Genomic DNA, 21,700 nt, shown 5'->3' on the forward strand with positions numbered 1-21,700 from the left:
ATTGTCCTTAATCTGATCACTTCTCACCTTCAGAGACGTGTGTGTTGTCTTTCTTTAGCCCAGTCCTGAATTTCTGCTTTAGCAACTATAAGGTAGAAAATTAGGCCAGTCACATTAATGGCTGCCATCAGGATGAAGGTTTTAAACCAGGCGGATTCTGGATCCTAAGGAATTAAAATTCAAAGTAATTGTAAATTATTGCTCTTGTTTTTTTGTTTTGTAACATTTAAAATGTAATGTTAAAAATAACGTAGACTCAATCACTTAACAAATATGGAAAAACACACTTATACATAGCCAAAAAAGTAATCATTTTACTCTATAAAAATAATCAGTTTTATCTTTCTACCGTATACATGTTGTTTAAAATTCTATTTTCATCAGATATTAAGTTTACTAGTTTCTTATAGTTCAAAATTAACTGATTTTTTTCAATCTGATCTATTATTTCAAAGTTTTCTGCATCTTTTCAAGGTATCTTATGTAACCGACATATTATTGTATCATATAAGCCTATATAAATAAAGAATGTCTTCGTATTTTAATTGGCAAATTTAACATACTTTCATCTATCGTCACTATTATTTTGTTAAGATTTATTGCTCCCATATTATTTCGTATTTTCTATTGCAATGCTTTATTTTTTTTAAGTTTTGGATTCATTTTGAAGAGAATGAGTTTTATTCTACTGGTTTATAAAAGTTATCTGTATTACTCTTTAAACATTATTCTTCCGATGCATGCTCAAGTTGAAATAGCTATCTTGATAGGTAGATCAAAAGATATAGCTAGAGAGATTTAAGAATACATAGCTAAATGTATCTATTTATAGTAGATACATATTGAACTATATAAATTGAAAGAGATGCATACATTTTATCAACATTTATCTTTTTCATAATAGGGCTAATATTTGGCAGGCTCTCATTTCATTTTGGTCCTATCTTCCGTCTCCATACCCATCCCTATGCAAACAAACAGTTTGTATTTTGGCATTTTTTTTTCTTTTCTTTCTTCTTCTTCTTCTTCTTCTTTTTTTTTTTTTGAAACAGGGTCTCACTCTGTATTGTAGCCTAGAGCTCAATGGCACAATCATGGTTCACTGCAGCCTCGAACTCCCAGACTCAGGTCATCTTCGCACCTCAGCCTCCTAGCTGGGACTACAGGCACGTGCCACCATGTGCAGTTAATGTTTTATTTTTGTTTTTTTTTTGTAGAGATGAGGTTTTGCCATGTTGTCCAGGATGGTCTTGAACTCCTGGGCTCAAGCAATCCGCCCAACCTCGTCCTCCCAAAGTGTTGGGATTACAGGCATGACCCACTGCACCTGGCCCTGTTTTGGCATTTCTTAAAAACTTTTTATTATTGATTATTATGGATAGTCTTTCTTTTTTTTTTTCTTTTCTTTTATCCTTAATTTTAAGATAACGAAAATATAATCAAGATAATTGATACTATTATTTTCCACTCATTTTCTGATTACATCTCCTGTTTTTTTTTTTTTTTAAATTCTCTAAATAGTTTATTTATTTCCCCTAAAGTGTGAGGCATTGTATGGTCTTGTATCCTTAAAAATAGTTTTCTTATGCCATTGTCCTCTTGCATCCTGTGTTGCTGCCAATTTTTGACTGTGCCTCAATGGGACTATTTTTATTTATTTAAATTTAAATTTAATTTAATTTAATTTAATTTAATTTAATTTAATTTAATTTATTTGAGACAGAGTCTCACTCTGTAGCCCAGGCTGGAGTGCAGTGGCTCAATCTCAGCTCACTGCAACCTCTGCCTCCCAGGTTCAAGCAATTCTCCTGCCTCAGCCTCCCAGGTAGCTGGGATTACAGGCATGTGCCACCAGATCTGGCTAATTTTTTGTATTTTTAGTAGAGATGGGGTTTCACCATGTTGTCCAGGCTGGTCTCAAACTCCTGACCTTAGATGATCCACCCGCCTCAGCCTCCCGAAGTGCTGGGATTACAGGTGTGAGCCACCGCACCTGGCCTGTTCTCATCATTTTTGAAGAACTTTGGGACTATTTTAAACAATGCTGCTATGAGAGGATTGTGAGAAAAATAGGATGTTTGATTAAATTTGAATTTCAGATAAATAATGAGTAACTTGGTAGTACAAGTATGTCCCATGAGTTTTGGTAATGAAGCAAAGTCCTGTATTATTTCTTGTTCATCTGAAAGTCAGATCTAACTGGGCAGTCTTCATCTTCTTGGGTTTTTTCTTTTTTTTTCAAAATCTGGCAACCTCATAGTATAAACTTTTTTTTTTTTTTGTATATGTTCCTCAATGTGTATAGATTCATTTATCTTGGAGTGAAATTACTGAATCATAAAGATTGCATAACCTAAGCTTTACTAGGTAATATCTGTGCTCAGAAGTGTTGTACTAATTTACAATTCCAGCATTTGTTATTAATTTTGCTTTTCAGCACATCATTACTTACCCTTGGTATTATAGACCACCAATCTCGTGGGCGTGTAGTGTGAGCAAGTTGTGGTTTTTAATTTGTCTTTTACTATATGTATTAGCTATTTGGATTTCACCTTGTAAAGTGCCTACATCTTTTTTTTTTCTCATTTTCTTATTGATTTGTAGTAACTATGTATTTTTATTAAAAGCCCTTGGTTAGTTGTATGCGTTGCAAATATCTTTTCAAACTTGATGGTTACTTATTCTATTGTTGGTATATTTTGAGGAACAGAAGTTCTTAATTTTAATACAGTCAAATTTATTGTCTTGTTCTTTATGTTAGTACTTTTAGTGCCCTTTTTAAGAAATAATTCTGTCTATGAGATCATGAAAATATTCCTCTGAATTATATTCTAGAAACTTTATATTTTGCCTTCAATTTTGAGATGTGCAATCCACCTCTACTTCATATTTTTGTATGTTGAGATAAGTTAAATTTTATTTTTCTTCATAATGATATTCTTTTAGCCCAGTACCATTTTATAAGCCCTTTCTTTATGACAAAGGTGACACTGTTCTGTCATAAATTAAATGTCCATATATGTGGGATCTTTCTACACTCTTTCTTCAGTTCTATTGGTCTACTCGTGCCAATACCATAAGGTATTTATTTTCATAGCTTTGTAATGTATCTTAATATTAGGTAGAACAAATATTCCAGTTTGTCTTCTTCAAGATTCTCTTAGTTATTCTTGGCCCTTTGTGAACACATGTCAATTATGTAAAAGTCTTTTCAGTTTCCACAAAGTAACTTAGGGTTTTGATTGGGATTTCATTGAATCTACAGCTCATTCAGGGGAATGAGAAGATATTTTATAATTTTGAGTCTTTTAGTATATAAAAATGGCATCTCCCTCCATTTGCTGAGTTTTTAAAAAATTTCTTTCAAGTCTCTCTCTTATGGTTTTCTTTGTGGAGATCATATAAGTAATTCATTAAATTTATTCTTAGATATACGATTTTTATTATGGTGTTGAAAATAGTATCCTTTTTAAAATTTTTATTTTCACACTCTTTATTCAGGTATTTAGAAAACAATGTATATTTATAGATTTACTCTATAAATTCCAAAACCTACTTATTAATTCTAATAACTTATAAGTAGTGTTAGTCTTCTGATTTTTTTTGAATGCCACCTATAAAAATGTTAATGATATCTCTTCTTTTTTTCATATTTCTGTGTCTTATTTCATTCATTAGGACATAGTAAAAAGTTTAGTATTAATAAATAGTGACAGCAGGCATTTTTTTCATACTCCAATCTGAGAGAGAAATGTTCCATGTTGTGTGTGTGTGTATGTGTATATATGTGTGTGTATATATATATGTGTGTTTGTGTGTATACATATTTATACACACAAAATTCCCACAGCAAATATACATATATATGTATGTATATATACATACACATAGAAATAGGTGTATACATATTTCTCAGTGAATTGAATCATATATCTTTATGAAGTGATTGTCGTCATTTCTAGTAATACTTTTTGCCTTAAGGTGTCCTCTGAGATCAACATAGCCTCAGCAGCTTTTTAGCTAAAAATTGCGTAGAATGTTTTCTCTGTTAATTTCAACTTTTCTGTTGCTTTATATTTTATTATATATTTGTATGAAAGCAGCACAGAGTTAAGCTTCATTTCTTAATCCAATATGGCCGCCTTTTGCTTTTAGGTAGAGCTTTTAGCTTATTTAAAGTAGCTGCTGGCACGTCTAGTTTACCAAATTATTTTGATTGTTTTATATTTGCACCTCTTGTTCTATGTTGCTTTTTCTTTCCTTTTTTTGCCTTCTTTTAGATAAGGTATTTTTATCATTTCATTTTTGTCTTTATTACTTTGAAATTGATGTACTTTTTCTATTTTTTTAATTATTAGATTAGAAATTACAACACGTTTTCTTCATGTATCAAACTCTTAGTACTTTTATCCTCTGGTAAGACAGCATGAAGTCTTTCAAATACTTTGCTCCATTTATCTTCTCTTGACTTATTTACTCTTATTATTGCTTATTTTATACTTTGTATATAGTGTTTTTTAAACTCCACAGGGCATTACTTTTGTTTACCCAATAAAACAAATAGGTAAGTGGATTTGTCCGCTTATTTACCACTTTTGCTGATCTTCATTTTTTTTCCCTGCATCTCTAATTTTCTTTCTTTAAACCTAAAAACACTTAAACGTCCATTAGTGAATTGAATTCCCTGTTTTTGTTGGCTTGAAACATGTTGTCTTTCTTTTGGAAAATATTTTCACTGTTTACAAATTTAAGTTGGTAGTTATTTTCACTAAGCAGACTGAAGATGTAATTTTATTGTGTTCTGTCTTCCTTTCTTGAGTTTGAGAAGTCAGAGACCAGTCTATCTGTTGCTCATTTGGAGGCAATCTTTCTGATTCCTCTGATTGCTTGTATGACATTCTTTTTGTCTTTGCTTTTCTGCAATTTCTGGTTTCTTTTTATCCTACTTGTGATTACTAGGCTTCTTAAAGATGTGAATTTGTGTATTTCTGGAAAACTAGAAAACAATCATTTTCTCTTCATACATAGCCTCTGCCCTATTTTCTCTCTTCATCTTCTGGGACTCCAGTTAGTTGTATGTTGGTTTTTCTGACTGGATTACCCCATCTCATGCCATATATTCTGTATTTTTACCATTTTTTCTTCCTGGGATTCATTCTAGATAGATCCTGACAGGTCAAGAATAGAGTAGGTTATAGTATAGTAACCAATACCCTCAAGTCTCAATGGCTTTTAATGACAGAAATTTGGTTTTTTGTTTACACAAAAGGTACATAATGGGTTGGCTAGGAGTTATGCTCCATATCACCTGGATTTCTGGATCCTGGTTAGTAGCCTTGCAGTCATCCTTCTGAATAATACTAGTTGTTGCATCAAAGGGAAAGAATGGCCTCTTGGTTTCTAATGCTTCTTCTCAGAATTCACATGTATCACTTCCTCTCATATTTCATTGACCAAAATAACTTACAAGAATACATCTAACTTCAAAGAAGTGGGGAAATGCCCAAGAAGAGAACCAGAAAAGTTATTGCAGCTGCAATAATTGACTTCCCAGGCTTGCCTTCTGGTCACCAAATATTTGATTCACTCAAATTTCAAATGCTTAGAAGAGTATTCAGTTTTTCTCTCCTTTTAAAGCTGAGGCAGGGGCAGATGAGAACTGTCTAAGTTAACTTACTAGGCAGAGACAACTTTGAACAGTTCTAGAGTCACATTTCCTTCCACATCTTGGATGTTTGCAGAGAAATTAGCTCCACTAACAACTTTTGGAAGTCAGCTCTGCACACCTGAGTGAACTCAATGGAAGAATAAAGGCACTATGCTCAGAGGGAGGAAACAGACCATGGCCACCTCGTGCTCCCCATTTCTAATAAGGCCACTTCTCTGACCAGGGAGCTTCTATCGTTCTAGTGATGTTTTCTTCTTTTCTAATACCATAAATAGAGACATTGTGGTGGTGGAAGATTCCTCTTTATGGGAAATGTGGCCATGGTGGATGCAGACCATCTCTCCCTGTCCCAACTTTGGGATAAGGAGCATTTGGAGGAACTATCTACACACTACTATTCCTTTTGTTGAAAGCATTCCTCCAAATAAAGTTTATATGTGATCCACATGGTGCTAGTGGTAGGAAGGTGTAGTCCTTTGTAAGTACAGATTTATGCCAGCATTTCCATTCTGACTCTTCTTATTTGAGTGGCTTTAGGATATTATCTCTTATCTTCTGCTTGTTCATTATAACTGAAGACATAGATTACCCAGGATAGGCAAAGACCCAATGCAGCCAGTGGCTTCAGTGGTCATTTACCTCTCTGGAATCAAACTATTCTTTCATTTTTAATCTCTGAAGTGTTCTTTTGCTTTACTTTTTTTGCAGATGAGGCATGCATTTAAAATAACTGTTACAATTTGATAGGCCATTTTAAGTGTCCTTAACAGGAAAATTTCAGCTAACTTTGTCCATGACACTTGCAAAAACAGAAGTCTGCCTTCATCATCAAACTTTGGTCAATCTTTAACTATATTTACTTGTGATTTTTCATTCTTTCTTTGAGCAAACTGTATCTTGTTACTTATATTACCACTCAGCCAGTCAAATACCTGTGCTGATCAATCCACATATTCATTATTAAAAATAAAAGAAGTCCACTTCTGTACCAATGGCCAATTACTAAAGAGTTCTCTACATATCTAATTGACAAATAATGAGATAGAAATTGTATTATTTGTAGATTTGGAGAGATGCCTGATTTGACCAAGTTTATTTTCATATGATGCAAAAACTCATAAGTCATCTCCTTCTGGCATCTTCTCTGCAATCTTTCCTGTGCATAATCTTTCTCTGTACAATTAATATCGGAAAAGTAACTACATGTCTGTATGTTTCTTACCTGCCTAAGGATCAATCCAGTCAAAGTGGAAGCAATTAGTCCTCCTAGCATTCCACTTAAAGTTGAACATGCTTTAATAAATCCAAAATATCTATACATAAAAGAATAATACACAAATGTAAAGTAGTACAAATACTGCAGGAAATGCCAACCTAATCAAATGAAATTTAAGAGAGATGATTGCTCATTTTGCAAATTCCTACTTCTCAAATTCCATTAAGATGTTAGAAAAAGTACATGAATATAGGCAACTTTCCAGTGTCACCACAGAGTCAGAAAGGCTGGCATTAGGAGTAAAGGATACGATGATATTAATAAAATGGGATTATATTTAGAGTGAAACCCAGTAGAATTAGAAAATATGTAAGTTCCATTGAGAAATTCAGAAGGCGATATGTTTTGGTAATGGGAACTGGTTTGGGGTTAATAAAAAATTGAAGGGCTTTGTTCACCTGGTTTACTCTCATAGGCCCAGAGCTACTGACCTCCAAAATTGTTTCCAGTACTCAGGCAAGGAAACCAGAAGCCTAGTTTACAAGCAACTATGATTGGCCAATCCTGGAAGCTCAAACCAATTCCGGCATGAAATGCGCTATAAAAGCAGTGAAACTGCAGCAAATGAATCCAGGTTACTGCGAATGGCATTATTTTGTTTGTTTTTATGGCTGAGTAGTATTCCATAATATATATATATAACCACATTTTCATTATCTACTTATTGTTTGATGGGGATTTAGGCTGGTTCCATATTTCTGCAGTTGCAAATTGTGCTGCTATAAGTGTCTTTTCCATATAATGACTTCTTTTCCTTTGGGTAGATACCCAGTAGTGGGATTGCTGGATCAAATGGTATTTCTACTTCTAGTTCTTTAAGGAATCTCCACACTGTCTTCCATAGTGGTTGTACTAGTTTACATTCCCACCAACAGTGTAAAGATGTTACCTTTTCACCACACCCACGCCAACATCTATTATTATTTTGTTTCTTAATTATGGCCATTCTTGTAGGAGTAAGGTGGTATCACATTGTGGTTATGATATGCATTTCCCTGATAATTAGTGATGTGGAGCATTTTTTCATATGTTTGCCACCAAATGCCATATGTTTTCACTTATAAGTGGGAGCTAAGCTATGGGTATACAGAGGCATACAGAGTGATATAATGAACTGTGGAGACTCAGAGGGGGGAAAATGGGAGGAGGGGCAAGGGATAAAAAACCACATATTGGGTACAATGTACACTATTCCTATGATGGATACACTAAAATCTTAGACATCACCACTGTCAATTCATCCATGAAACCAAAAACCACTTGTATCCCAAAAGCCATTGAAATAAAAAGAATATTTTTTAAAAAAATTCAGAATTAACAAGGAACTCCAACTTAACAAAAACAAAATATAAATAACCACATTAAAAAAGTGGAAAAAGGACATAAGTAGCCATTTTCAAAAGAAGACATACAAATGGACAATAAGCATATAAAAAAACTTTCAACATCACTAATGCTCAGAGTAGTGCAAACTAAAACCATGATGAGATAGCATCTTATGCCAGTCAGAATTATTATTATTCAAGTCAAAAAAAAAACAGATGTTGATGAGGATGCACAGAAAAAGCAATGCTTATACACTGTTAGTGGAAACGTAAATTAGTACAACCTCTATGGAAAACAGTATGGAGATTTCTCAAAGAACTGCAAATAGAACTACCATTAGATCCTGCAATTCTGCTACTGGGTGTCTACTCAAAGGAAAAGATATTATTGTATCAAAAAGATATCTGCACTCATGTGTTTATTGCAATACTATTCACAATAGCAAAGATACCAACCTAAGTGTCCATCAACAGATGATTGGATGAGGAAAATGTGGTACATATGCACAATGGAATACTACTCTGCCATAAAAAAGAATGAAATAATGTCTTTTTCAGCAACATCGATGGAAATAGAGGCCCTTGTCTTAAGTAAAACAACTCAGAAACAGAAAACCAAATACTGCAAGTTCTCAGTTCTAAAGTAAGAACGAAATAACTTATACACATGGACAGAGTGTAGAATAACAGACATTAGAGACTTGGAAGAGTGGGAGGAGGGTGAGGGTTAAAAAATTACTTAATATGTATGATGTACATTATTCAGGTAATGGTTACCCTAAAAACCCAGACTTCACCACTACATAATATACCCACTTAACAAAATTGTATTTGCACACCTTAAATGCTTTTGAGAGCTTGGATTTAAGAAAGAAAAAGATTTTTAAAAACTCTCCCAGTTACAGTGACCTATCCACACACACACACACAAAATCAATGAAACAATCCCATATATAATAGTTACAAGAAAAAAATTCTTAAAATAAGTTTAACTGAATAGGTGAAAGACCACAATGAAAACTAAAACATTAGTGGAAGATATTGAAGAAGACACAAACAAATGTAAAGCTATCCTGTGCTTATGGATAGGAAGAATTAATGTTGTTAAAATGTCTGTGCAATTCAAAGCAATCTAAAGATTCAATGCAATCCTTATCAAAATTCCAATAACATTTTTCGCAGAAATAGAAAAACAATCTTACAATTTCTATGGAAGTACAAAAGGTCCTAAATAACCAAAGTAATCTTGAGCCAAAATAACAAAACTGGAGGCATCACACTATCTGACTTCAAAATATACTTCAAAGTTTTAATAATCAAAATCACATGATACTAGAATGAAAATAGATACATAGACCAATGGAGCAGAATAGAGAGTCCAGAAATAAATCCAACATTTAGGATGAATTGATTTTTGACAGAGGTGCCAAGAACACACCATGGAAGAAGGATGATCTCTTCAATAAATGCTGTTAGAACAACCGGGTATCCACATGCAGAAGAATGGAATTAGACTCATCTCATGCCACATATAAAAATCAACTCAAAATGGATTAAAGACTTAAACATAAGACCTGAAACTGTAAAACTACTAGAAGAAAACACAGGGGACAAGCTCTATGACTTTGACCTGGGCAATGATTTTTTGGTTAGGATCACAAAAGCACAAGCACTGAAAGCAAAGACAGACAAATGGGATTATATCAAACTAAACAGCTTCTGCACAGGAAAAGAAACAATCAACAGAGTGAAGAGACAACCTGAAGAATAGGAGAAAATATTTGCAGACTATACGTATAATAAGTGGTTAATATCCAAAGAATACTAGGAACTCAAACTCTATAACAAGAAAACAACCCAATTAAAAAATGGGCAAAGGACCTGAATAGTCATTTCTCAAAAAACAAAGATATACTATCAACAGGTGTATGAAAAGAATGCCCAACACCATTAATCATCAGGGAAATTCAAATTAAAACCACAATGAGATATCCCTCTACACCCATTTGAGTGTCTGTTATAAAAAATACAAAAGATAAGAGTTGGTGGGGATGTGGAAAAAAGGGGAAATTTGCATACCATTGGTGGGTATATAAATTAGTACAGCAGTTATGGAAAACAGTATGGATGTTCCTCAAAAAATTAAAAGTAGAACCACTATATGATCCAGCAATTTCACTCCTGAGTGTCTATCCAAAGGAAATGAAGTGAGAATGTCTAAAGAGATAACTGCACTACCATGTTCATTGCAGCATTATTCACAATAGCCAAGATATAGGATTAACCTAAGTGTCCATCAGCAGATGAACGGGATAACAAACATGTGATAATATACACAATGGGATACTATTCATCCTAAAAATGAAGGATATCAAGTCATTTGTGACAACTTGAATGAACTTGGAGGACATTAATTTAAGTGAAATAAGTCAGACACAGAAAGGCAAACACTGCATGATCTTAGTTACATGTGGAATCTTACAAAATTGGACTCAGAAGTAGAGTAGAATAGTGATTACTAGGCACTGGGAGTGAGATGTTAGCCAAAAGATACCAAATTTTATTTATATATGAGGAATAAGCTTAAGAGATCTATTGCATAACAAAGTGACTATAGTATAAAACAACAGATTATATTCTTGAAAATTCCTAAGAGTAAATTTTGTGTTCCCACACACACACACAAATGCTAAGTGTGTGAGGTAATGCATATGTTACTTTGCTCGATTTTAGCCATTCCACAAAGTATCCGTATTTTAAATCATCATGTTATACACAATAAATATGTACAACATTTATTTGTTAAAGGTTTAAAAAAAGTGTATAAACAAATCTTACCTGGGAGCGATATCCAAGCCATTTATAAGTACTCCACCCAAGCAAAAGCTGCCTGTTGCACTAACAAGTATTAGGAAAATGACAATGCCGTAGAAGCTGGAACTCAGGTAAGGCAGGCATACACCAAAGATTGCAGGAAGGAGAAATCCTGGGGAGTGATTCAGACAACATAGTTAGGTGCATCCTAAAGACAGGGGAGAAGTATCTCCCAAGTGCTTAAATGTTCTGGCTGTTGCTTACCTGCTGCTGTGAAGAGTTTCCGGACAGCAATTACGCTGAGAATATTCCTGGTCAGGAAGAAGTCTGATAACTGACCTACTAGGTTACCACAGATCCAAGCAAACAAATAGGGAAGGGAAGACAGAAACCCATTCTGAAGAGGAAACATTATTCTTGGAGTGAGTTTGATGGGTAAAGCAGTACTGACACACAGAGTAATCCCTATGCTAAAATTTATTATCTAAAATGAGTACTTTCGTATAGGAAACCATCAATATACAATACCAGAATTACTGCTGGGATCACATTACCCAAAAGAAAGAGAAAAATAGCTTTGAGGTCAGTAATATTTATCATAACCTGTCAAATCTTCCAATTTCAGTATCATGAAACATAAAAGCACTGGATAATAGAGAAGGAAGACTACATCGGGAATGGGAAATACTGACCTTGGGGAAAATAATAAGAGAGGATAAAGATGACAATTACGGACATGCGTATGGTGCTTACACTGGACCAGCTGCTACTAATCCTCACAACAACTTCAGGGTTTCATGAAGTATAAAATTGAGTCAGAGAGAGTTTATAAGACCTTACTGTTATGCTGGGCCCTAGGCTGGTTTACTAGAAGTTCATTACAGAACGCGGCAAGTGGTAAGCCCAGACAGACTCCATTTCTAAAGGAGTCTTGTCTTGTCTGGTTATTATGGTTTCGAATAATAGGAGTTTGCCCATATCAGTGATTCTCCAAGCCAGATGAGCAATGGGTATGCCAGTCCTTCCAAAGCAAGACTTGAGTCTTGGCTTCATAGCCCAGACTCATTGCTTTACCTTGGAGAGGATTGGTAAAAGCTTGGCAGAGTGACAGGGCCTGGCTAAATGACTTTCATAGGAGGCCCCCAGTCTCTGTAGGGAATGGTGGTGTTGAGCCTTAAGTAATATACAAAGGGAGTCACACAGTAAATGGGAGATGGGGAATGTGTGGAAACACAGATGCATGTATGCTGCTGCTGGAGTGCCAGACACTTGTGTCTGCATTAATGCCTTCTGTTTTGGACAATGTTCATATAAAGAGCAGAAACAGTTAATTTCCAGGTGAGGAGCAGTAGCCAGACAGTGTGAGGAGTTGGCAAGAGCTGAGACTAGGGTCATTAGAGACAGAAAAATGTACACAGAATCTTTCATGAAGTTAAAAACAGAACAAATAGTATACTTACCTCTTTTATATTAACATGAAGCGTGGAGTTGATAAACAGTGGCGTGTATAGTGTCATGATGATATGTGACCAGAAAAAAGTAAAACTACCAATGGAAATAGCCCAGACTGGAAGCGATTTAAGCATAGCCTTGATAGGCAGAGATTGTCTACTTGAACTGACCTGGAAAGAAATTCATTAATAATTAGCACATTAGAACAAACTGGAACATGTTTAGTTTGGAGTAGAATCTTAGAGATGCCAATACGGAGAACTGTGCTCTACCTGCTGGACCAGGGAGGATGTGATGTATTCCTTTTCACTGATGCTTATACATGGGTGGTCCTTGGGGTCATCATAAAACAGAATGAACCAGAGAAGACATAGAGCACAGCCACAAGCACCTATCAAAGCAGGATAAGTTAGAATTGGAAGTTTCTGTTTGTAGTGGATCTCTTTCCCAAATTCGCATTTTTCAATGTATTAGTCTGAGAACCTGGACCTCCTGTTTCTTTTTTGAAACTTTGCAACAGGTCTTACGTTTTTCATAGCCCTCCTTTTATCCACAGGGACCTCTCCCTGCTAGAAATAGGGTAAGGCCTATGCCCTTTCCTGATCTCCTATCCTCTGCTCCCTCCACTCATGACATCTGGGCCTGCCTGCCCTCAGGCCCTCATCTTTTCAAATTCCTTATGTGTTCCATCATAAGAATATGGCACAGCTGAGCCTGCTCAGGGCTTGACAATTGCCCAGTTGTTTTGTTTTTGTGTTTATAATGTTTAAGTTCAGGGATACATGTGCAGGTTAGTTATATAGGTAAACTTGTGTCATAGGGGTTTATTGTACAGATTATTTCATCAGCCAGGCATTAAGCCTAGTATCCATTAGTTATTTTTCCTGATCCTCTCCCTCTTCCCACCCTCTACCCAGTGGTAGAGGTTGTTCCCCTCAGTGTGTGTTGTTCCCCTCTATGTGTTCACGTGTTCTCATCATTTAGCTCCCACTTATAAATGAGAACATGCACTATTTAGTTTTCTATTACTGTGTTAGTTTGCTAAGGAGAATGCCCCCCCAGCTCCATCCATTTCCCTGCAAAGGACATGATCTCATTCTTTTTATGGCTGCATAGTATTCAATAGTATATATGTACCACATTTTGTTTATCCAGTCTATCATTAATGGGCATTTAGGTTGACTCCATGTCTTTGCTATTATGACCCAGTTTTGACAGCTTAGCCTCAGCCATGTTCCTGAGATATAGCCCAGACTTCAGGGATTGTTGGAGTTCTATAAGAGTTTGACAAGTTATTTATATGAGTTTTTATATGAATAACTTGACTGTGAGGAATTCTCTGTTGGGACAGGAAGTATATAGTGCTCACCAGTCAGTCTTCCAGAAGACTTGCATTCATTTAACAAATATTAAGTGCTGATTATTTACCATGCACCTATTTTAAGTACTGGGGATACAGCAATGAATAAAACAGACAAAAATCCCTGCCTTTATGGAGTTGACTTTGTAGTGGATAAAAAAGAAAAAAAATTATTTTATTCAATCAACTCCCCGAAAATTCATATAATACTGTTTATTATCTCTTTTTCAAAATGAGCAAACTGAGACTTGGAAAGATCAAATTATTTGTGGGACATAAATGTTAGTGAGTGGTAGTTTACCTGGAAGCATGAATTATATTGTTCAGGGAGAAACTACACCCCTAGATGGGGAGGCTGGGGTGCTGGAAATAAAAATACTATAATAGAAATAAAGAATGCCTTTGATACATCAGTAGACTAGACATGACCAAGAAAAAATCAGTGAGCTTGATAAAATGGCTACAGAAATTTCTAAAACTGAATTGCAAAGACAGAAAAAAGAACTAAAAAGACAGAATGGTCTGGGCGTGGTGGCTCACGCCTGTAATCCCAACACTTTGGAAGGCCTAGGCGGGCAGATCACCTGAGGTCAGGAGTTCATGGCCAGCCTGGTCGACATGGTGAAACCCTGTTGCTTCTAAAAATACAAAAGAATTAGCTGGGCGTAGTGATGTGCCCCTGTAATCCCAGCTACTCAGGGGCTTGAGGCAGGAGAATCACTTAAATCACTTAAATCCAGGAGGCTGAGGTTGCGCTGAGCTGAGATAGTGCCATTGCACTCCAGGCTGGGTGACAAAAGCAAGACTCCATCTCACAAAAAAAAAAAAAAAAAAAAAAAAAATGGAATACCTAAGAATTGTAGGACAATTATAAAAGCTGTAATATACATGTAACAAAAAAATACCACAAGGTATAATATACATGTAAAGAAACATACCGGAAGAAAGAAAGAAATAGAGAAAGAGAGAAAGAGAAAAAAAGGAAGAAAGAGAAAGAAAGGAAGAAAGAAAGAAAAAGCAAGGAAGGGAGGGAGGGAGGGAGGAAGGAAGGAAGGGAAGGAGGGAGGGAAGAAGGGAGGGAGGGGAAAGAAAAAAATGAGAAAAAATATTTAAAGCAATAATTACTGAGAATTTCTTAAAATTAATAATAAACTTCAAACCACAGATATAAGAAGCCCAGAGAATGCCAAGAAGAATAAATTAAAAAAAAAAGTTAAAACCTGACATGTTGTAACCAAATGCCCCCAGTTTTTTAAGAAAAAGGGAATGAATTACTATTTTTTAAAAAATTTTCTCTTTTTTTCCCCTTTCCCCTTTTCCTCTTGCTTCTCATTTCCAATTTAGCCCTTCAGAAATGCAAATACAACGTTTCACCTCCTCCCCTCACCAGACATTCGCTATAGGAAAAATTCTCCTAACTATGTGCTTCAAGTCATAGCTCTCTTCCAGAGCTGACAGTCAATCTGCAGACCAAATTGCCAGGGAACTTTCATCTCTAGGGCATGGCCTCAGAACTTCCACTCTCCAGGAGTGGCCTTGGAACTTTCTTCCACCAGGAGAGCATATGGAAAACATGCCCTTTTTGGCCACTTTTTCAACCTACTTCTGTCCATGAAAGTGCCACCTCAACTGTGCAGTAGATAACTGCCTGGTAGCAAGGGGACCCCTGCCCTGGCTCATTTCCTCTCCTACCTTATGAAAATGCTCACTTTTTTTTTTTTTGCCACTTCAGCTCCAAAGGTGAAATGGCACATTTAAAAGCAAGAAATTGTGTGTCCCTTCCCCAAGTTAGCTTTGGAATAAATCCACTTTTCTTGTACCAGACCCCACTCTTGTTAATTGGACTGTACATGTGGTAAGCAACTAACTTGATTTTCAGTTACAATATAATATTCAACTTCAATAAATCAAAGACAATTTTGAAAGAAGCCAAAGGGAAAAAAATGACCTGGAGAGTCATGTTTAAATTTAGAATTCTGAACACAAATCTCTGGCGACTAGTCTGAAGCTTGACCCATTCCTACCCAGATCCATTCCCACCTTCCTAGGTACTTTGAATGGATATATGTGGAAACCCTTGCCTTCCCCAGTGGTGTACCATTCATATCTTGTGCAAATAGTGCCTCCTACCTCCCTTGGTCACTCCCCAATCCAATGGCTATTGGGAAGAACCCTGCTGGTCTTTTCCAATATAACCAATAGCCTTAGTTCTATTTAAGCAACACATTCCAGGTATAATGATTAGAAGCAGAGTCATGAGCTCTACAGAGCCTACTGTCTTGGCACCTGCCCTATGAAGACAGCCTAGCTAGAGAGGGGCTAGAATGGGCTCTCCACAGTGTGGAATCCAGGGCAAAGGCCCTCTGGCCTGGCCTCAGGGCAGCTGTGACAGAAGCCATAAGTGATCTTGGCAACAGCTGTGTCTGATGGCACAGACACTAGTCAGATGTGAGTTAAGGAGAGTGTGAGATGCTAGGAAATGTAGGCAATGGGTACAGACAGATTATGCAATGATTTCAATGGTCAAAGGGAAGTTACTTGAGATAGAAGACAGGGAAAGGGAATCATTTTAGAGATTTGAGAAGAGTTAAGAAGTTTGAAATAGTCTTTAGGAGACAAATATAGCAGGATAGACAGGCAATTTTTTTTGTTTTTGTTTTTTTTTGTTTTTTTTTTTTTGAGACAAGAGTTTCACTCTTGTTGCCCAGGCTGGAGTGCAATGGCATGATCTCGGCTCACTGCAACCTCCGCCTCCTGGATTCAAGTGATTCTCCTGCCTCAGCCTCCCCTGTAGATGATATTACAGGCGGCCGCCACCACACCCAGCTAACTTTTTCTATTTTTAGTAGAGACGGGGTTTCACCATGTTGGCCAGACTGGTCTCAAACTCCTGACCGTAGGTGATCCACCCACCTCAGCATCCCAAAGTGCTGGGATTACAGGCATGATCCACTGCACCCAACTGGCCAGGCCATTTTAAGTGCAAATGTAAGTCTGTGACTCAATTTACTCTATTTGGTAATCTCCAGCAATTATCAGCTGCTTAAATACAGTTATTGTCTTATTCTTTAAAACAGTATCTATTCAGATTTGTTCAACTTTATTGGCAAGAATATTCAAATGGAATTTTAAAACAATCTTGGTTTTAGTTTTCCCTCTGCCACTAATGAACAGGTCATTTGACATATGTGGACATCATGTAATTTCCAGTAAAAGGGTTGTGGGAGGCAGACACCTAAATTCCTAAACAGCTGTCATCTAATCTCTTTTCCTCAATTCTTACTGATGAGGTAGAAACATGTGAGGGACTTCACAGTAAAGCTATTATCATAGTACAATGTGTAGTTGTGTAACAGCTTCGTTTGAGTTTCATGAAGCCACCCATGATAACTGTAAGTGGCATACATTGCTGTACATGATCTTATCACAGAAATACAACATAAATATTAGATGTCATTCAACCCTTGATCAGCAATGTTGGGCAGCATTAGTTATTCCAAAGTTTTCCTTATATGGAGCTGAAACCTCTCCCCTGCTCCCCCGCTTCCCTATAATTTCTGCATATTTGGGTTAGTTTTGTAATTCAAAACAGATCTGCATTTTATTTATATGAAAGTCCTACAAGGTATGTTTTCTCAAGTTTTCTCTTCCTCAGGCTAGACATTCTCAGTTTTTTCAGCCCCTTTCCTGATAAGGGGCTGATGTTCCATCACTATACTGACCATTGTCTACTACTGAAGACTTACACAGTCATTAACAGCAATGGAATTTTGAGGATAGAAGTTGTGTTTTCAGATTAGGCCTCTGCCATCTGCTCACTGTATGTATTGGATATCTTCTGTTTGTCTCCCTAGATGTACTCCTCATCCTTCTTCACCTTGCTTTGGCTACAGATGGCTGATTTGAATGAACATCAGTAGGCCCCCATGTCCTCTGCTTCTACCTGGATTTGGCCAACAGAAATTCCAGGCAGAGATGAGAGGGAGAGAATTGAGTGAAATCAAGGTGCTTTTTCAAACCCTGGTTACCTCTGTCCTGTGATTGTCTCAATCTATGTGTCCTTTGATGAAAAATCAGGAGGCATCCTGCTCTATAGAGCTCTCCTAATGGATTCTGATAACTACTTCCTTGCTTGATGCCTTTGGACCTGGGGATGCTAGATGTTACAAGCTCCTGTATCACTAGCCCCAGGTAACTGGACTATTCCTGGGATTCCACCACATCTCATACTTACCTTTTTAAGTGATCATTTTGTAAATAAATTCTTCTAATTTTGCCTTAAGTATATGACTTTGATCAAGTTACCTAAGCCTTTTGAAATTTCCTCACATATCAAATGGGCATAATAGAACCTATCCACATTTTCTTATTCACAAACCTGAAATCAAGATCAGAGAGCCAAAAGTGATTTTATCACTTATTTGTAAACCTTATTTCTTTATAGTTTTTGTGTGTTCTAGTTTGCACAGATTTCGTTTTTTACTGTAGAAATTAATGTGTTTGATCATGCTTTGAATGTTAAGTATAAAAAGTAATATATTTCTGAAATCTGTAAACTTATTTATTCTGATCATCCTTTTCCTGGAGAGTTTCATATAAAAGCATATGCATCTATAGCACCTACATTATAGAATTACAAAAGTTATGGACAAAAATACATGTATAGTTTTAAGCATCATAATACCTTGCTTGTGGTAGGAACTTAATGAATGTTGACTTCTCTCTTTCACTCAGTGGAGTTCATGATTTTTAATTTTAACTTTATATGAATTATTACTTTATATTGGGTTTTAATGTTTAAATTTTTCTTAGATTCTGAATAATAACTAGGATTTTACAGAAGGAGACTCACCAAAAATATAGAAGACCATGGGCCAGCCCAGAGATTCACAGATAACTCCAGTCACAAGTAGGACAATAAAGGGTCCCAGCAAAAACCCTAATCAGTAGGTACAAAGAACATCCCTAATTAATGCAGGCATCTGAAAGTACAGATAATGTAGTCTCGCTGTAGCAATGAACAATTTCCTGTGAAACAAATTTGTGTATCATAACACAAATATCAGAAGAAAATAATAAAAATATTTTCTTTTCTCTCTTTTTCTCTGTTGAGATAAGGATGCCTCTTCTCCATTCTATACAATTCTCTCATCTTCACAGCAAGAATGCTGAAATAGATGATTTCCAAAGCCCTTGACCATTCAAAACACATGTTTTTTATGGCTCTAGGGAAGAACATAATACAATGAGGTGAAAATAGGATTCAAACGTTCTAGTCTCTAACTCTTTACCTGATGTACTCATAGAAGTAAGTCGGCCTCGTTCCAAGGGAGGAGCCCATTTGACATATATTTCAAACTGGGCTGTTCCAACTATCCCCTGAAATGAGAAAGTTTTGACATTTAATCTCTAATACTTCCTGTGAATTTAAACTCTGTTTGGTTTTAGCATTATTTTAATACCTGGGCTGCTCCCTGTACTGCTCGACATACAATAACCCAAGCTACTCCAATTCCAGCTGCTGGTGGGATGAGTAGGCTTAACACAGAGCTGAGGCATAATGCAAAGCCAATCATTTTCTTTGTAGAGTATATTCCAGAGAAGTATCCAACAGGAACTTGGATGATGACGAAACCATAGAAGGTGGAACTCAAGATGATTCCCTGGATATCTGGGCTCCAGTTATACACAGGGTTCTAAAAGACAAGCGGGGACACATCGAATCACTCTGCATATCAGAAATTTACTGTGACATTTAGGGATTCAGGGAAACTGTTCTTCTGGCTCACCTCATGTAAAGTAGCTCCCTTTTTATTAGTATTCTTTATCACATGACCTTCTTTATTCTTTAATCACACCATTTTCTGTACATATTTACATTTTATTGTTGGAGTAAAGTCCTCACAGTCAAGGACACCATCTGTACCTCCCTCCAGTACCTCTCACAGCATAGACATTTAATGCTTGTTTCTTGAACGTTGCTAAACTGCATGTAAACTCCTCCTGCACAGCATACATACATTTAAATAGTTAATTTCTTGTACTTCATAGTATACTGCAGTTGTGAATTTCCTCTTGCCTGTTCACTTTCTCTAACTCCTCCATTAATTTAAGCTCATTCACAAAACCACTTTTCCCCACATACATATTGCTCCCAGAGAGAAAAGTTGTGATAGAGAGAAGATAAAACCATGAAGAGTTCTATCTGAGCTATAAAAACAACTGCATGGAACAGTGAAAACAAAAAGGCCATTTCTCTTCTTTCACTTGGTTCTGATGTGGCATATTTTTTCCAGAATGCATTTGTTGGTCCATTCCTAGGTTAGAGGTCCTTCTATAGTTTCTTTTTACATTATTAAAGAATGATAAAAGAAAATCTTAATATTCAATTTATTGTTGAGACTATGAAGAAGGAGGTTGCACATGTTTTGGACCCACTGAAGAGGAAGAAATCTTAATGGTAGTAGGGGAGGACAGGATAAAGTTTATTTGGAAGTGTCTAAGATAGTGGCATTTTCTAAACTTTCTCTGTTAGTTGCATAATTAGGAGGAACATATTAAGCAACAAAGAGTTTCCTGAATAAACGGTGAATGTGCTGGGTGTTATTTTTGGTTCAATATTAAATAAAATAGGTAGGAATCCATATGTTTGTTGTCATCACTATTATCTTATCCCTCCATTCCTCTTTTTTTCTCTCCTTTTCAAGTCCCTGTCACCCTATAGCTGTGGTCTCTAGAGTGTATATTTCTCTTGGATGGAAAAGGACTTCCATGGAGAAATCTGGTAGGAGTGACTCTCTGAGAATACCAAATAATAACGAGTGAGTCACATCTGTATAGTAGCCTGGGTGCCAGCGAAGTTTCAGATCTTTTCCACTGAGGGGAAGAAGGCTATACAGAAGATGAAGCAGAATGCTCACTCAGGTTTTGTTTTGTTTTTCTTGTTTTTAATCACAGGAAGCACCAAGGAAGTCAATACTCACCCTTACCCATATCAGGTGGGCCAGCAGGCATTTGTTCAACTCTCCCTGTGCATGTGAACAGATCACTCAAAATCTTGGATAGTTTTTCTTATGGCTTAAAGCCATCACTCTCCACAGCAGAATGTAGAAAATAAAAAAAGTTCACCAGAATTGGTTTAAATCCCTTGAGCTCAGACTGAAACTACCCACACCAGAAAGATAAATCCTCAGTTTATATTTTTCTATTCAATGCATTAACTAGTTGCCATTGAACAAAGTACTCCACATATAAACGTATAAATGACTCTATGTAAATCTTAGAAATAAATATATATACACATTTGTATGGGTCATATAAATGAATAAGAGATATATAATACCTAAGTAAGGAAAATGTATCAAGGGTATCACTAGATAATTTATAAGAGAACAAAATGGAAATGATCAATAACCATAGGTCACAGAAATATACAAATGTGTAATACTATTAGTAATAAAAGAATATATACTTTAAAGTTATGGTAGAATTTCTGTCAGGTTAGTACACTTTAAAAAGAATAATGACACATTCTCCTTGACTTTGATGGAAGAGGGAAGACTGACTACAGAATATTCCTCATCTACCTTCTTTTTCATCTTCTTTTCTATAATCAGTGTTTCTTACTGTGGTAAAATATCTGTGTGTGTCTGTTCTTCCTTGTTTTTCTTGTTATTTCATCTTTTTTTCTAAAATGTTCTTTCTGACTTTTTCATAATCCTTTCCTGTCAGTTTCCTTTTTTCATTCATCTGCTCTTCAAGCATAGCCTCTTGTGGTCTGGCCATGTCTACTTTGAGTTCTTGTA

The 21,700-nt window shown here is 36.0% G+C and overlaps 1 protein-coding gene across 2 annotated transcripts in view; it reads right to left on the minus strand.

Moving 5' to 3' along the window:
• The window catches only part of SLC17A1 (solute carrier family 17 member 1), a 54,602-nt gene that overhangs the window by 23,463 nt on the left and 9,439 nt on the right, over window positions 1–21,700 (minus strand). Inside the window, exons 4-12 of one of the 2 annotated variants that reach the window (XM_025383177.1) lie at window positions 19,358–19,591; window positions 19,187–19,274; window positions 18,748–18,834; window positions 12,808–12,926; window positions 12,544–12,705; window positions 11,348–11,480; window positions 11,108–11,255; window positions 6,891–6,981; window positions 28–164 (exon numbers count right to left, since the gene is read on the minus strand). In XM_025383177.1, coding sequence (XP_025238962.1) covers window positions 30–164; window positions 6,891–6,981; window positions 11,108–11,255; window positions 11,348–11,480; window positions 12,544–12,705; window positions 12,808–12,926; window positions 18,748–18,834; window positions 19,187–19,274; window positions 19,358–19,591 — 1,197 coding nt within the window. In that variant the 3' untranslated portion in view covers window positions 28–29. Of the gene's footprint in view, window positions 1–27; window positions 165–6,319; window positions 6,982–11,107; window positions 11,256–11,347; window positions 11,481–12,543; window positions 12,706–12,807; window positions 12,927–18,747; window positions 18,835–19,186; window positions 19,275–19,357; window positions 19,592–21,700 lie in introns of those variants that run through there. The other variant, XM_025383176.1, reaches the window with a different exon arrangement.

This window comes from Theropithecus gelada, chromosome 4, assembly GCF_003255815.1.
Source record: "Theropithecus gelada isolate Dixy chromosome 4, Tgel_1.0, whole genome shotgun sequence".
Classification (NCBI taxonomy): Eukaryota; Metazoa; Chordata; class Mammalia; order Primates; family Cercopithecidae; genus Theropithecus; species Theropithecus gelada.